Source organism: Chanodichthys erythropterus, chromosome 3 (assembly GCF_024489055.1).
Source record: "Chanodichthys erythropterus isolate Z2021 chromosome 3, ASM2448905v1, whole genome shotgun sequence".
Classification (NCBI taxonomy): domain Eukaryota; kingdom Metazoa; phylum Chordata; class Actinopteri; order Cypriniformes; family Xenocyprididae; genus Chanodichthys; species Chanodichthys erythropterus.
This window is the reverse complement of record NC_090223.1, coordinates 67675368-67694140: the sequence shown is the minus strand read 5'-3', so window position 1 is coordinate 67694140 and position 18773 is coordinate 67675368. Positions and strand designations below refer to the sequence as shown.

General features: G+C 36.2%; 2 protein-coding genes across 2 annotated transcripts in view; one reads left to right on the top strand and one right to left on the bottom strand.

Moving 5' to 3' along the window:
* The window catches only part of LOC137006201 (gastrula zinc finger protein XlCGF57.1-like), a 703714-nt gene that overhangs the window by 398027 nt on the left and 286914 nt on the right, over positions 1 to 18773 (bottom strand). The gene's annotated exons all lie outside the window — the stretch shown is intronic.
* On the top strand, positions 4628 to 10095 carry LOC137006645 (nuclear factor 7, ovary-like). Its single transcript, XM_067367579.1, has 6 exons — positions 4628 to 5178; positions 5259 to 5354; positions 5496 to 5726; positions 5804 to 5826; positions 5908 to 6026; positions 8063 to 10095. The coding sequence occupies exons 1-6, from the start codon at positions 4783 to 4785 to the stop codon at positions 8611 to 8613; spliced, it is 1416 nt and encodes a 471-aa protein (XP_067223680.1). The 5' UTR covers positions 4628 to 4782; the 3' UTR covers positions 8614 to 10095.

Genomic DNA, 18773 nt, shown 5'->3' with positions numbered 1-18773 from the left:
TTGTGCCTCGCAGGTGAAGCTAATTATCTTCTCGCGTCACCGGCCTCACGCCGTTCCGTCACTGCTCTCACCCGCCCTGCACGTCACAGAGTTGTTTTGAGAGATTGAGCTGATTTAGTCCATCTGCAGAATCACAGATGAATCTCATCTATAAATCTCATGATTTAGATTCACACAGTGAGAAGTGATGAGATGATGAGAAGAGACAGAAATAACAGAATTGTAGGATTTGTACTTTTGAATTTTATCTCTGGGACTGTTGGAAAGGAAACACTCACCCTGGTGGTCCGGTCAGATCCCAGGAGCTCAGTCAACCACGGTTCATTTACAATAAGTAAATAATCCAGGCTTTGTTGTGGCAGATTCGATGTCTCTTTGTCCCTTCAGATCTGGTCTCAAAGAAAAAATCACAGAGTCAAAGTTCCAGGTCTCAGAAGTATTTAACTTTACTGTCAAGCAACAAAGTGAGATGCCAGCTCCGCATCTGAGGCTCCCTTAGCCGGGGCAGAGTTTTATACATTTTTCTTATCTCTTAAAAAACATACCAAAGTAATATCATTGGCTGGTAACATATGATTCAGGGGCAATCGGGAGAACACAGAAGAAAATCCTGGTGCTCCTCTTTTATGACAGACAAGCCGACACACCTCCTTGGGGTGGATAGCCAATGACATAGGTACAAAGTTGGCGGGCAAACTTTCCTTTGTCTTGTCTTGTGGCTTGATTTGCATAATTTATGAGGTATCAGATTGGATTGTACTTTCTTCACAGTACCATTAAAAATAGAACAATGCATTTTACAGTTCCTTGACATACATTGAATGAGGCTTAATGAGAGCTTTACAAAAAGTCTAAACCTGTCAGGTGGGAAAGACATAAAAAGGAAGTTATGGTTTACAGACAAATTTATCATTACAAATGACACCAGCACAACTACAATCCTCGCTAAGCTTATACAGTGGGAATAAATATATGCAATTCGACAATACAATGACGGTTACATTTAGGCATAATTATATTTTGCACATACAGTCTTCAATGCATGTTTGTGTGTGTGTGGATGCTTGTGTTGGCCGAGCTTGTATTAATTCGATCCGAGGTGGCTGCGGTCCCTTTGAAATCGCAGGGGAAAGGTTCAGGAATCTATCGAAATAGCCATAAAACGGGTCTCGTGACCCATTAGTGTCCGCCAGGCCGGAGCCAATGTGAGATTTACAAACACAGTTCAGCAGGCTAAAAGCATTCTGCCCAGTATATATGCTACAACCTTAATATTATAAAGCGACGAGAATACTTTTTGTGCACCAAAAATGACAAAATAGCGACTTTCAACAATATCTAGTGATGGGTGATTTTTTTTTTAAACACTGCTTCATGAAGCTTCGAAGCTTTACGAATCATTTGTTTCGAATCAGCAGTTCGGAGCACCAAAATCTCACGATTTCAGTAAACGAGGCTTCGTTACTTCATAAGAGTTTTGAACCACTGATTCAAAACTAATGATTCTTAAGTTTCATGAAGCGGTGTTTTGAAATTGCCCATCACAAGATATTATTGAATAAAGTCATTAATTTTGGCACACAAAAAGTATTCTCATCACTTTAAAATAATAAGGTTGAAGCACTGTAGTCACATAAACTTAATATTTTTAGTAGCTTTTTGAGCATTGAAAAAGGGAGTGTTATTGCTGTCTATGCAGGACTCGCTGAGCCATCGGATGTTATCAAAAATATCCTAATTTGTGCTCTGAATATAAACAAAGGTTTTCGAGTGTGGAACGGCATGAGGGTGAGTAATAAATGACATAATTTTCATTTTTGGATGAACTAACCATTTAAACATCATCCAGAAGTATATGAGTCTTTGTATGCTGTAGCTATAGTGTATTAAAAATTCTTCATTTCTGTTCAGAAGATGAACACAAGTCTTAGCGGTATAGAACAACCTAAAGGTAACAGAATCAAATGGTCAGTTCACCCTCTAACTTTAAGTATTTAGCTACAGCATGCACTGTCAGTTAATAGGAAATGCCACAAATTACATTCTCAGCAGTGATGAAGAATGAAAATGTATATTCATGAAAACACTGGTTTCAGTGATGTTTTTTTACTGTCATTTTGCTGGTTGAATTCTCAACTAGCAACTTTAAAGTTTTCAAGTGTTTAACTTGAAACATTATGGTTTCTGAATGTAGGCAGATGAAAATTTAAAGTTGATAATCAATTGATTATTGTACTTTTGATTAAATGCCTAATATTGTTAAATTTGTCTGTTTTTATTTAATGATTTAGAATGACACATTCCTGGAATTTAATGTTTAATATTAACATATTAGCTAGTAGTTTCTGGACATTTTTATTGCACTTAACACTTTATGTGTTAAAATGACACATTTTTGTGTTTAATTACCAGAGGTGGAAGTAACGAATTACAACTACTCACGTTACTGTAATTAAGTAGTTTTTTCATTTTTTTGTACTTTTATAAGTATATTTTTAAGTGTGTAATTTTACTTGTACTTAAGTACAAATTAAGCTGAGTAATTTACTTTTAAAATCACAATTCTGTTACTGAGTAGCCTATGGCTAAAATTTTAATTAAAATTCAACCTTTGACTGGCATTTCAGTAGCCATTAGAAATATCAGATAAGTCTGGAGAGCTGATGATCACAATCGCGGGCAGCGATTGGAGATTCAAGACTCTGAATACATTGATAATGAAGAAATACCTGAGACCGCACCTGGAGGAGTTGTTCACGTTCAAAGGAGACAGCATGCTAATGCAGTGCAAACTTTGTATGCCATCTGCGGTGATTTCGGCTTACAAGAATTCAGCCTCTAATCTAAAAAAACACATTATGTTAAGAAGACTTATAATCATATTTGTGTTATGTTGTTTTCATTTTTTTTATGTTAGGTAGGCCTGTCGTGATAATTTAATTAATAATATGGCCCGAAACATGCGATTCAGCATTACCCAGGTGACGAGTGGTTGTCAATGAGCACTGTAAATTGGCGCTCAAAGTTAAATTAATTTAAACATATTGTTTTATTCATATTATGAACGGTTTAATGATGACTCCCTCATATAGACAGATCATTGCTGTAACTGTACTGATTGACAACTTGTGCAGCGTGCGCAGAGATGTGCCAATAAATGCTGATAACTTTTGAAATATTAGTTCAGATTGTTATAAATGTTATAAAATACTGTAATAAATCAAAACACAACAAAAATTCTTTATTATATCAGTAATAAAATGGTCAAAGGACTTCAGTTGTTTTTAAAATATCCATAGAATATTCTTTTGTGTCAAGTCAAGTCTGAAGTCATTTCAGGTCGCGTCTGTTAAAATGCGACTCGAGTCGAGTCACAGACTTGAGTGCCCATCTCTGCTCAAAGGCACGAGCAGATCTTTCATCACTCGCAGAAAAAAATCAAACAACAATATCTAAGAATTTGATGATTAAAACAACTTGGTGGAAAATGAACACATTGATCAATCACGAGCTCGTACCACACATCAACTCACCTATATGGAATAACTCGAATTTCACTATTTATCATATTCCACTTAACAATACCAAATAAAAAGAGAAAGGCATCACACATATACATCACCTGTTTCCTGGTAAGACCTTCATTTCTTTTACAGAATTAATGCAGAACTTTAATTTAGGAAAAGAACACCATTATTACTAACTACAAATCAGGAACTCTATTAAAATCACAACTGGAATCAAAGATATTGCACAACTTTCCCCAATTATTAAACATATCAATACAATCAGTAATTCAGTAAAGATACTCATATAGAATATCTTCTATAGATACCAATACAGCAGCACCAGTTAAACAATGGGAGAAAGACATTAATATTTACACACATTTATTTGTAAAAATAGCGTTATCTTTAGTACAAATATTCAATTAATCCAGTATAAAATCGTACATAGAACACACATGTCACAATGAAAGATGTTCAAAAAGGGCATTTGAACATCCTAAACACTGCATCCTAAACACACAAGACTCTTGCCTTCATGCACTTCTGAATTTTTTTCTAATTTTTCAGAATCACTTCAACACTTCCTTTATTATGCCTTTTAGGTGATACCTCTCAAATTAACCCATCCTTTAAATATTCAATACCTTCACTCAGGTCTTTAGCTATCGCCAAGAAAAGCCGAACTGACTATCTCCCACCCTGGCCTTCATCCTCCCATCCTTCTGAGCGCCGACAACTGGTGCCATCATCAGCAGTACATGTCCACCAATGAGTGTAGATTCCCAAGAGTTTCCCATGAAACAGACTCGAGAGAGCAAAAAAACGTTATTTTTTCAAGATTTTGATAACTTGTTTTTAATAACTTGCCTTTTTTATCAAGTTTGGCAGGGTGGTTAATAATACATTCTTCTGTGGTATGACAAACTTACACATTTAATATTGCTTTACACTGACTTGAAACTGAAAGGAACTGCAGACAGGGTGAGGTAAAGACTGCAGAAACACACACACATGATGAGAAACCACACTCTTACAACACTTACCAGGAAGACGTTAGGAAGAGGTTATTTCTCCTTTCTGTTTTACTGACTTTATCTTGAAAAAAGCAGTAAAAAAAAATCAGTGGTCAATGAAGAACGAAGAGGAAAAGCTTTCAAGGAGGATTTTTATGTTTGGTTCTGAAAAGATGGCATATATTTGTGATTCTCATGTCTATTCATTTTTGAGATCTTGATTCAGAAAGTAAAGTTTACATTGCTGGAGCTCAGAGAAAATGGCTTCACTATCTGAAGACGATTTATCTTGTTCCATGTGTCATGAAATCTTCAAGGACCCAGTTATTTTATCCTGCAGTCACAGTGTCTGTAAAGAGTGTCTTCAACAGTTCTGGAGAACCAAGGAAACTCAGGAGTGTCCCGTCTGCAAGAGAAGATCCTCAAGAGATGATCCTCCGATTAATCTGGCATTAAAAAACTTAAGCAAGTCATTCCTGAAGGAGAGAAATGAGAGGCGTTCATCGGGATCAGAGGAGATCTGCAGTTTACACAGAACGAAATTCAAATTCTTCTGTCTGGAGGACAAGCAGCCTGTGTGTGTCGTGTGCAAAGATTCACACACACACGCCTATCACACATTCAGACCCATCGGTGAAGTGGTTTCATCATGTAAGGTAAGACGGATTTACACTTATGTATTATCTACACGATCATATCACAGAAAGATCTTATAGATTTCCACTTTAAATTCTAGGAGGAGCTCAATACAGCACTGAAGTCCTTACAAGAGAAACTTCAACACAATGAGAACATTAGAGGCGAGTTTGAGAATACAATTCAACACATCAAGGTGAGAGCTGATTCTTTTGACATATTTTATACTGACATAATTACATTTCTTTATTGATACACAATATATATATTCACACACACATACCGTGTTACAAGAGACTTAGCCCTAACCTTTGAAGTGAATGTGATCTGATTTCAGTCTCAAGCTGAGCACACAGAGCGTCAGATTAAACAGCAGTTTGAGAAGCTTCATCAGTTTCTCAGAGATGAAGAAGAAGCTACAATCACTGCTCTGAGGGAGGAAGAGGAGCAGAAGAAGCAGATGATGAAGGAGAAGCTGGAGGAGATGAACAGACACATCTCAGCTCTTTCACACACAATCAAAGACATGGAGGAGATGATGAAAGCCAGTGACGTCTGCTTTCTGAAGGTCTGATTTCAGATCATTGGTTGATCATTGGTTCATTGATTGAGTTCTTGATGATAAATGGTGTGTTTGTTCTGCAGGAGTTTCCAGTCTCAATGGAAAGGTGAGTGATCTGCTCCTGTCTCTGGTCTCTCTGGTTCTGATCCAAAGCCACTGCAGTTCTGACTCCTGAATGTTCTTCCAGAGTCCAGAGCTCACAGCCGGATCCACAGATGGCTTCTGGAGCTTTGATTCATGTGCCACATTATTTGGGCAACCTGCCGTTCAGAGTCTGGAAGAAGATGCAGGACATCGTCCAAAACAGTGAGTCTGCAGAAGATCAGTGCTGGAAATCATGTGTGGGTGGACAGGCTTTTCATGACACAAAAGATCTATATTTCAGTTTGTAGTAAGGGAAGATCAATATAGTTCTGGGGCCATATTCACAAAACATATCTTGCCACTTAGAAGTCTCCTAAATAGCAGTAAAAGTTCTTAGGTAAAAGTTTCCTCTTAAAGGAACTACGCTAAGCTATGCTAAAAGTGGTACTGCCAGACCTGGAGATCAGCTAAATGGATTCAAAAATGGAAAAACTCAACTGTTTAAATTTAGGGGAGCTGGAAAGTGAGCCTATTTTGGAAAAAAAGTGGAGTGTTCCTTTAACCTGTTAACCTTTACTGGCGCTCCGACGCACCGAAGCTTCTTTGTTTAAATTAGCTCAAATTTACTGTTAAATGTAATGTAATTACCATGACAAACTATACAATTTTTAATTGTAATTTTATTTACAATTTTATCTCTCTTTTACTCTTGATATTGTATGGTGTCCGTTATTTGTTAATATGCGTTGGGAGTTATGAATATGAAAAACGGAGTCGTTACCTTTTCATTGAAATATGAGCGTCAGCCTCATCCATTGAGAAAAAACTCCTGTGAGATCGTCATGACAAAACTCCACAAAATAACATCCCTCGGGGCTTTTAGCTTAAAGGCATGCACATTTGGAGAAATATTGATGGACTGTCATACGTTTATGTCAATTTTCTATACATATTTTCTATAATATTTATTCAATTTTTACCCAAAACAAGCTGTTGTCATCATATTAGCACTGTATACACAGATCTACTGTGTTTTCAACTCATACCTGCAGCCGGTGGGCGCTCTGTGCACCTTTAGTCCACAAATGCTTCACGGGGAAAAAAAAACCATATCACGTGACCTCAAAGGAACTAACACAGAGATCGCTGAAAACATCAATATATATGCAAATCGACACTTTTGAAAGTAATAAATACACGATTGTGACGATATGTAGTTTATCTTTGTTCCTTACGACATGTCTGGTGTTAATAAAAGATAGATTATATTTATAATGCAATGTTAATCGAGATAGCTTTTCTCATTGTGCAGAATAGCATACAATGATATATTTTCTGTCTGATTTTTGATCCGAAGTCACACCACGTCACAGAAGGTTATTTAAAACAATGGACTATTATCTTGCCACTTAAAGGTCTCCTAAATAGCAGTAAAAGTTCTTAGCTAAGAGTTTCCTCTTAATACTTATTCACAAGACTGCTGAGACCAGCTTTTACTAAGAAACAGAGAGAAGTCTAAGGCTAAGAGTAAGGGTGGGGTTGACCTTGTTGCTATAGATGATGTCATCAAGCTTACTAACTATGCCCACCGTGATTGGTTGAAGGGGGGGGGGGGGGTCTTTGTCAGTGATTTAATCATAGAAATATTGCAGAATGAGGTATCATGTAGCCATATTCCAGTAAAGACTTAATAGATTATAGCCTAATTAATGTTATTAATTTATCATTTAGCTAGGCTATATTAATCACACATAATACATCATCCTGTCATATACAGTTTATGATATTTAAAAAAATATTTTGATAAAAATGGGCAAATTATTACATAATAATGTATGCATAATTTAAGTAAATTCATAAAAAATTAATTTCAAAAAGTGATTACTAGTTCAAAATGACTCCGTAAAGGGATAGTTCACCCAAAATCAAAATTGTTTCATCATTTACTCCCTCTCATGTTATTCCAAACCTGTATAAATTTCTTTCTTCTGAACACAAAAGAAGATATTTTGAAGAAAATGTTATTTTATGTGAGACTGAATAGTTCTGGTGCTCCATTGACTTGGTATTGATCATAGTATTTTTTCTACTATGGAAGTCACTGGTACCCCAAAGCAGTCTGGTTGCAAACTTTCATCAAAATATCCTCCTTTGTGTTCAAAAGAGGGAATAAATTTATATAGGTTTGGAACAAACGTTCACTGTTGGTCATTAAATGAACATCAGAATAAAAGCAGCTGTTGATTGTGTCTCATCAGCTCCTGTGATTCTGGATCCAAACACTGCCAATCCATCTCTCATCCTGTCTGATGATCTGACCAGTGTGAGACACAGCTGGGATGAACAACATCTTCCTAATAATCCAGAGAGATTTGACTTTCTCTGTGTTCTGGGTTCAGAGGGGTTTAACTCAGGAACACACTGCTGGGATGTGGAGGTTAAAGAAAGTTCATACTGGAGTCTTGGAGTAACTACAGCTTCAAACCAGAGGAAGGGACGTGATTTCTTCAACACTGATGATGTCTGGAGTGTGTGGTACCATCAGTATGGACTGACTGGGTTTGGTTTTCCTGTTAAACAGGATCTTGAGAGGGTGAGAGTTTATCTGGACTATGACGGAGGATTGGTCTCATTCTCTGATCCTGTAACTAACACACATCTATACACATTCACAACCACCTTCACCGACACTGTCTTTCCATTCTTCAATTGTGATTGGTCGTCTCATCTGAGGATCTTACCGTTCAATGGTCAGCAAATGTTACACCTACACACTGTTAAAAGTTGCTGTAAAACAACCATTCTCTGATACCATTACACAGTGATTAAAAACAAATAAATTTAGATATTGATGAACACCTGCTGTTAACAAGCAGAATCACTGAAGGAAAGGGAAACGAGAACTGAAAAAGCACAAGAACTACATTTGACGTCCAACCACAGCCTTAGATGAAATCAAGACATTAAATCGCTCAATATCTCGGCAGAGGAGGATTAAACAACTCCACAAACAGCATTAATGGCTTCACTTATTGCTAAATATTTTATTTCTGTCATGCATCTGCCGAAGTTCTTATTTTTAATCACTTTGAGTTAGTATTGTTTGTTTGATTAATTATATTGATTATAATATATAAAAATCTTATTTAATTATATTAATTTGATAACTATATAATAATTTATAACAATGATTATACTAAATAACAGTCTGTGCATGCAAAGATAGCATGGCTGTATACGTTTTTTTATGTTTTGACATTTTGCTTCCACATTGATTGAAAGGCGAGATATATCATATATGATTTTTTTTATTATAGAGCAGGTTATGTTCAGAAAATAAGTTACTATGGCTACTTACACACCCTGAAAGTTTCCTCCATTTTTGTAAGTTGAAGTTATCTGTCTATTTACCCTTACATAACCTGCTTTCTGAATGTAAGAAAAGAGGAAACAAAACATGACAGCTGTCTTTAACCTCACGACTTCAGCAACAAGCTGAAGTGTCAAGAAATCCAAATGTGCTGTTTCGCAGCAGGCTAGACACTAGAGATCTCACTTCAATTCTCAAGTGACAGTGTTTAGTGGAGCACTAAATATCTTATTTACATTCTCAAGTGATACTGATTAAGTTAAACACTTTATTTAAGCAACAAAAGTCAGCCATTGTGATAGAAAGATCACTTCTGAGATCTTTTAAAAACATTACAACCTCTTGTGTAGAAGTTAAGACACACTAAGACCTCAACACTTATACTAACCTCAACAATGTTGAGTCAACTACAGATTCGATTCAGTATATTCTCAAATGATCCAATCTTATGTTGGTGAGAGGCTTACATGTAAATGTACGTGCTAATTTATATAAAAATACTCAGATGTTTACGGTCATAAGAGTAACATCATTCATTCGAATCCGTGAAGGGTGAAGTAGGCTTATTATTTTTGTACACTCACAATAAAAACAAAACTGCTTGTAAAATAAAGAAAACAAAAGTCATTTTTGGCTGTCTCCTTTTCCTTTCCTGTGAGCTTCTCAAACATGAACCGAAACTCAGCATAGATATAGTTACTTGTCGCAGTTTTTGTCTTTCAATTTGTTAATCTGTTAATCGTTTAAGTAAAATATATTTAGCGTAGGCTGTTTATTCCTCACTGTTAATGATTTTTACAGTACAGTACTGGCAGCGCGGTTGCCAGCAAGTTGTGTTTTGATTTACAGTAATTGTACTGTAATTCACTTTACAGTACACAAGTCCAGTACAGTAATTCTACAAAACAATATTTTACTGTACTTTTATGGCATTTTAGCCTGCTTCTGCTGTAATTAGAAAAAAGAAGTAGTCGGTGTCACCGTCAGCTGTCTGGTTACCAACACTCTTTAAAATATCTTCTTTAGTGTTCAACAGAAGGATAAACATTCATACAGGTTTGGAACAACTTGCGGGTGAGTAAATGATGAGGGTCAACTATCCCTTTAAGTGTGCACAAATGTAAATGAAACAAAAGAGAAATTGAGGTTTGGGTTGAGTGAGAAACAACAAGTGTGCCACTAACAGTCGGTGGTGGGTGCAGGTTTCAGTTTGAAGTTTTCCTTTTTAAACTCCAAGGCATGTGGGTGGATAGCTGTCACCTTCCTCTGCACCACCCACTTGGTCCTCTTGCTGACATCCTGTCTGGCAGTACACTTGACCTGTCTGGAGTCTTCAGGATTGATAGAATCTTCATGCTTAAAAAAGACTAATGCACTCAACATTGTCCTTAAATTCCTCCCGTCCTCAAACTATTAGTTCTTACTCGACTGCTGCACACATGATTCAAATACAATACAAAAGCAGAAAGGAATTCACTAGCTTCTGAACAAGCTCTAATGTAAACGCAGCAGACTCCTGGTACTCAATGTTGAAAATGTAGTAGTGTTGCAAAAGCTGTTATAAATTTGTCACTGCTGTCCAGTGTCAAGAGAACATTTCCCTCAATGGATAGGATCCACCTGGATGCTGTCATAACTGAATGTCCTGAAAATGAAAGAACACAATGTTAATTACCTACAATGTTTTGAAAACAACATTGTCAATAAAGTCAATGAAGGACTTAACTCCATTCTCAAATGGTGCAACTTCCACATTACTGTTTGTACACATTCATTGAGCGTATGTATGTGTGTAGCCCCTCCAGTTCACATCTGTACAGTAAGTGGGCGTATGATGGCGAATATGAGCTTGTATGTGTGAGTCAAGTTTATTTTTAAAGCACATTTAAAAGCAACAAATGTTGAACCAGAGTGCTGTACAATTTGAGAAAAAGAAAGGACACAGACAGTAGCAGAAACAAGAGAGAGAAAAAAAGCCTTAAAATCAAGTCATACTAACACAGATTGGATTTCTACAATTAAAATTAAACCCTATATCTCTCAAGCAACACCGTAGGCTAGGGAGAAAAGATGTGTCTTCAACCTAGATTTGAATGAGGATAATGTGGTAGAGGATCTGACAGGAAAAAGGAAGTGCATTCCACAACTTGTGGGCCGAAGTTACAAACGGCCAATCAGCCGGGCCGGAATGAGGAACAGAGAGAAGCAACTGGTTTGATGAGCGAAGAGATCTCACTGCAGATTATGGTTGAATGAGATTGACAATATACTGTGGTGCTGGGCCATGCAAGACTTTATAAACATAAAGCAAAAGCTTAAATTCGACTCTGTTCAACTGGTAAACAGATCAAAGAAGCGAAACAGATGTGGTCCCTCTTCCCTGCACCCTCTAGCTGCAAGCGATGTGATAATGGGGGGGGCGAGGGATTTGGGTAGTGATGTAGCTGATTTTATTAGGAAACCATTAGGAAACAATACCGAGTATATATAATGCGTCAGATCTCCAGGAAACAAAACAAGCATGTTGCTGAGGAAAGAAAAAAAAAATCAGTGAGAAAACACTGCATATAGCCCACACAACAGAACATTTGACTTTGACAGAACTTTTCATTTTCATGGTATGCATTTACAGATCTCAAATTTCTTTCTAAAAATGTCTGTTCTGCTGAAGAAAGGCAGTTGTGCACATTTGGGATAGCATCAGGGTAAATGAATAATGAAAATTTAAAGCTGCTGTCTGCGTTTTTTGGCCCTCTAGCGGTTAATAAACAGAACTGCACGCGTCTTACGGAAGAACATTGTAGCCAGAGCTACTTTTCTCCGTATATGTCTATGGCGAATCACGCAGTTACTGTGATACTCTGCGGCAGGTCCTACCAGTCCGGTCTGAAATATAAACATTTATTATAAGTGATTCAGGATAAGACAAAAACACGGTTTGGAAAATGGATTCATGTTGTATATTCTCATTTTATAATTTTTGCAAATTTTTTTCACAAAAAAGGTTGCGGACTGCAGCTTTAATTGAACAAATGAACAAATTCTTGTTTAGGATTTGTGTTAGTTAAAGCAAGTGCTATTTTACTTTTTCTTAGCTATGTTTATATTTATGCTGAGATTCAGTTTTGGTCAGTTTCAGCAAGTTTGTCAATGCCTATTTTTGCCTGTGTTTTAATGAATAGCCAACTCTGTACCATGATTGATTTTTCTTTATTTTCTCTCTATCTAGTGAAAAATGGTTTGATATGTCTGCATACATTATATACACTACATAAACAATACATAATTAACACATCTTCAATGTATTCATTTTTTATATTGTAGAATTGTAACCACTGCAAGTATGCAAGTACAATGTAAAACTGTATTGAAATGGTAGAATTACGGTAAATGGCTGAAACCACAGCTGCCAGTATTTTACTGTAGCATATATTTATGGCACTTTTTTTTACAGTATGGTTCCTGTTTCCCAGAACGTTTTCAGAATGTTCCCGGAACAGCCATCCTAACATTCTCTGTTGGTTAGCCAGGAAAGTTCTCTTTACATAAATAGAACATTCCCTAAAATCTTTTTGAGGAACGTTTATTAATTATAACTTATTATTCAATAAAGACATAGATAAATGTTAGTAAAAATGAAATAACCATCAGTGCACATCTTTCTATGGAAGACAGAAGAAATCACATGCTGGAGAAGTGTGTGCAGATTGGAGACGTGCAGTACGAAAGATACAAATGTATTCTTTTCACACTACGCTTAACCAGAAAAAAATAACTTAACTAGCCTTCCAGTTTCATTAAATTTGAATATACTTTTCTCCGTTGCCTTTCACACTCTTGCATCTGTCTCCTTCTTATCTCCTGTGTATGAACCAAAAAGAAAACCACAAAGTATTAAAGGGACAGTTCACCCAAAAATGAAACTTCTGTCATCATTTTACTCACCCTCAAGTTGTTCTAAACCCGAGTCCTTTTTTTGTTTTTAAAAATAGCACACTTCTTTTTTGTAAGGGCAACCATCGTCCATACATGTGTCATTTTTTCTGACAGCAAAAATGTGCAACATCGTATTATAGTATTTGTATTATTATACTTACCCTTGCTCTGTCAGTTTCTAGGGAGTTACTGTACTCTATATCTTGTTGTTGCCTTAGGGCCCTCCACATGCTCAAATCCTGCACAGATCCATTAATTTTGAAGTAATAGAACACAATTAAAATTATTTCTGTATGAGAATATAGAATAGCCACGAATAATAAATGGAACTGATCTAGCAAACAAAAGTTTTGTGCAAGTCTGGTCTATTAACCTGCTAACTGTAGCGGGACACTTTTTTTATTGCCATTTTTCCCCAATCACGTTTTTGTAATCATTATAAATTAGGTTATAAGAAAGCGTAAACACTCAATATTCATACTGTGAAAACCATTTTGAAATTGCACATTCCGTTATCATCGAGACAATACTTTAAAAAACATTTTTTCTTTAATCCAATTGATCTGAAATCAGATTACCCAGCGGTTATGCTGTGGGGTGGGCTGCATTTTGGGCCCTCCTTCAATATTTGGGTGATGGACCAACTAAACTAAAGAATAAATTATCAACAAATTTTGTCTTAAATAATTTTTTTCTCTTTTTGTATGCATTTATTTGTCATTTTAACTGAAACAGAGCATAAAAGTGTACTTCAAAGATTTATTATCCTGTTGCGCCCTCTATAGGCCATGAATGATCAGCGACTAGTCGACGTCAAGCTTAAAGCGTCATGGCAGAGCATTAAAGTTGACTAGTCGAGTAGTCTGTTCAACCCTAATGTCAGCCTCAGACGTCACGCCCACGGACCATTTGTTAAACATCTGATGCATATGTTTCCTGTATACACACAATGGGTCTCATTCATGAAACATTCGTAAATATACGAGTAAATATGTGAGTGATTTGCGCGTAAAGAGACCTTCCCGAAAACTCTTCTCCTGATTCACAAATACTTTGTAAACGTCAGAAGTGATAGTGAAATGTGTGTGTTAATGAATTCCAATCAGTCGTAAATGGGACGCGCGCGCCGGCGCGTTTTGCAGTTTTTTTTCACATTGCAGCAAAACAGACTTAAAATACTCCGTCATTTTTTGTCATAGAGACATAAGTAATATATCAATTGAAACTATAGAATATCTTCTTTTATTTATATACACTCAAAGTAAAAACAAAATGTTGTGCTTTTTGTAAAATAAAGAAAACTAACATGATGCGTGATCTCTCGTCTCCCTCTGAACGAAGTCCAATCTGATAATTCTCAGAAAATGAACTGTACCTTAGTGAATACTAATCACAGAAAAAATGAACTTATGTCTAAAAAAACGTTAAGATGTCAGGTTTTAAATCATGTAAGTCAAATCGAAAACAAACCTTCTGTGTTTATGTAATTTGTATGAAAAGAGAGCCATGTCAGAAGACTGTGATTCAGCTCATTATCCGCTAATACGGCCACGCCCACGGAGCCAGCGCTATTCAGACGCAAATTCAGTCAATACATGCATTCATGATCTCAATCGTGTATTTATTGTCTTGAAAAGTGTTTATCTGGATGTAAAAGTCATGGTTAGCGATCTCTAGAAGACATACAGTTAGTTCCTGTTTACTTTTCTTCTACAGATGAAGTTTAGATGAGTTTTTGTTTCTTTAGCGCCCTCCGGCTGCAGTATGAATTGGAAACTCCATTCATGGAATAGCCTCTTCTTCTTTTAGATGAATTTGTGAACTAAAAATGCACAGAGCGCCCTCCGACTTCAAGGATGAATTGAAAACACCAGCGCTCATAGTAATGACAATGAATATTAAATAAAAATAACTCCTCTGTATAGAAAATTGACATAAGCATATGAGAATCCAATATTTCTCCAAATGTGCATGTTTTTAAACTAAAAACCTATATTCAGACTCTTTGCATCACAGAAATACATTATATTTTAAAGTATAATATAAAACCATTACTTTAATAATATTTTTCTGTATGTTTCATGTATCATGATGAGACATCACTGAAGGTTTTTTTCACAGCCTACCTGACTGAAATGCCTCATTAATATGCAAGTCATTTCAGCTCATTACAATCCAATTCTTTTGTCTTCTCAGGTGAGAATGGCCCATTTTCAGTGGTGATTCACGCCTCCTCGCATACTGTGTTTCTTGGCAAAAAGTGTCTTACAAAAACTAAATCAATATATTGTTTTATATGAAGGAGTAGGCAGCATAATTTTTACATAATTTTGAAGCAAAAACTCTAGTCTACAACCTCCAATACCCAGAAGTCTTGTAAACACAGATTTAATATACTTTTTTTGGCCTTATTTCAGTGACTTAAGTTTTTTGTTTTTTCAACAACCACGCATAAATGTTATTCCTTCAAAAACACAAACATGTACATACATGTTCCTCACATATTATTGTAGCCTAGTTTGTGCTGAATACAGTGTAATGACACTTTTGTCATTTATATGTTTATGAACAACTGAAAAAAGCACAAATGTCAGGGCATGTCAAAACTTCTCCAAGCCCCAAATCAGCCTCAGACTCCAGAGGGTTAAGGGGCCATTAGTTTGCCCAACCCTATTGAAATCAATTAATTATTTGATTATAGTGCTCCATTTGCAGATGCTATATACTGGCTCTCACAATAAAAGTAAAAAGAAAAAACGTATGTAATTACTATAATATTTTTTCAAAATGCTGTGTAAATATGTACCTTATTAAGGTGAATTAAAATGCAGCCTTATTAATGAGCAAAACGTTCGGATGTTAAACGCACTATTTATGCGTGGCTGGGAGCAGGTGTAGATTTCTTTCGTACCAACTAACATCTGGAAAATACGAACATTTTAATGAATCCGAAAATTTACGCCAGAACCACTTTACAGACGATTTACACAAAAATTCGTTCTGCTCGTGTTTCATGAATGAGACCCAAAGTCTGTGTTCTCAAATAGTTATTGTTTTTGGTACATGTAACCTTAAATATTTTAAATATTGTTAGATAAATAAAAAGTAAGTAATAAAATAGGAACAAATAATCAAATTATGAGTAATAGCACAAAAAATACAACAGAACAAACATATAAATGCAATAAATGGTGTTTTTCAGTCTGATCTAGTTTCAACAGCTTTTTTCAGAAATCGCTTACTGCACCTTTAAAATATAACCTTATCATGTTCAAATTATGTTAAATTTTCCTTTAAAATACTGTATGCACTTACGCCTTGGCACATATATTGTGTAATTCACATTTTGAATCAAACCCATTCTTATTCTTGCCAGGCGCACTTTCTGTGGTCGCTGTATCGCAGGTGTCCCCTGACCCCTTTGGAACATCCTCAGTCTTAATCAAAACAAAATTTAGAAATGTCACATCATTGCCAACATAAAGACAGACACATCATTAAAGGGAGTCAAATGTGTGTTACATTATTGTTTTACAGACAACTCTGATAACAGCAATGCATTTCTTTGTATTGTGTTACACACCACACTGACATGTTGTTGGCGTGGATGAGGGGCACACATTGGATCACTTTGGCATAAATCTGTACACTGAATGTAGGAAGTGCAGCATCCTGATTTGCATACTCTCCTGCCACAGTTCTTCCTGTCAACTACTGATATAACCATTGTAGGGAAGCCAACCAGTTGGAGTGGAAAAGGAAATGACGTGCTGTACAAAAAGTTACTGCATAATCCAAAAATGGTGTTTTATTGGACGGTGCAAGATATTTACAGTGCAGGAAAAATAAAAATTAAATAAAAACTGAACAAAAAGAAACAAAACAGCAACAATGTGCTAATTTTGGCAAAACCAAACGGACCAAGTTTGCAACACTGCTCAGCATGTTATTTCTCTGAGTCCATCACCAGAACTGAAATCCTTCTTCTTCTTCTTCTTGTTTAATGGCGATTAACTCCAAAGGAGCATTATCGCCACCTACTGTGTTGGATGGCAAATTAACCTTGGGTGATAAGTCTGAAGTTTAAAATTATTTCCTCTTCCTTCTTTCACAAATAGACCATTAACTATGTTTCCTTGTTGAACCCTACTCTATCATCCCACATACGTCATCATTATTTATCATATCTGCAATAGAGGTTTCATTGAGCTTCATCCGGCGCTGCGTGTTCAGCTCCTCCGTCCACACTCAGCCCCCATGGCAGGTTCAACATTTCAGGTATATCATATTCTAAATCCCAAACCTGAATCATATATAAACGTAATTAGTGCTCTATATATCTGTCTATCCATTAAACCTTTTCCTAAAATATCCTCATTCTTCATTCTATCCTCTCCATTCTTCAGATGACTGAACAATACATCCCGGAAAATATTATACTTACTACAAATAAATAATACATGACATACATTTTCAGATACTCCACACACATCACATAATCCATTTTCATGTAACCCCATTATTGCCAGTGTTGAGTTTAACCCTGTATGTCCCAATCTTAACCTAGACAGCAATACTTCTTCTTTCCTATTTCTTCCCTGACAATGTATCCTCCCTACTGTCTGTGTGATACTATAACACCATCTCCCTGTGCTACTACTGTCCCATCTCATTTGCCACTTATTCATTAACTTTCTCTTTAAAATCGACTTTGCCTCCTTTTTCCCCATAGGTACTTTAACATCCACCTCCCTCTTGTCTAGTGCTTTTTTTGCCAATTTATCCGCAACTTCATTACCGGTTACCCCAATGTGTGCAGGTACCCAACAAAAATACACCACTATTCCAGCCTCTTTCAGTCTGTATAATGATAAATATACTTCCATTAATAAATCATCTCTGTCTGATCTTGCATGTACTATACTAATTAAAGCTGAAAAAGAATCTGAACATATTACCACTTTATTTGGTCTGACTTGTTCGACCCACTGTAGTCCTATTATTATAGCTGTTAACTCTGCAGTGTACACAGACATCTCATCAGTCAACCTCAAACTAATCTGTTTTTTAAATTGTGGAATATATACACCTAATCCAACCTTCTGACTGATAGGTTCCTTAGAACCATCTGTAAATATTTGTAATACTGAATAAAATGTGTTATTTAAAAAAGCATTAACCTCATTTCCAATGTACTCTTCTTTGGGCTTGTCTAGTAAACTCAAATCTACAAGCGGTTCAGGGACTTTCCATGGTGGAGTATCAGCAAGTGGTATACTGGGACAGAAGATCTTATTGTCCATGCAACATTCTTTAACCCATACTCTGCTCTTCCATCCAAAACTGTGTCCTCCATCATATGAGTATTCCCAGCATTCCTCCAATACTTTGCGGGTAAGGTGATTATTTGCTGATTGCTGAAGATTTACCCAGTATGTGATTGCCAGTTTTTCCCTTCTAATATCTAGAGGCATCTCTCCCATTTCTACTCCAATTGCATCAACAGGGGATGTTTTAACTGCTCCACAACATATTCTTAGTGCTTTGGATTGAATTATATCTAATTTTTTCAGTAAAGACTTGGATGCCGAACCATATACAATACATCCATAGTCAAAGCAAGAACGAATCAGTGCTTGATACATGCACAACAATGCACTACG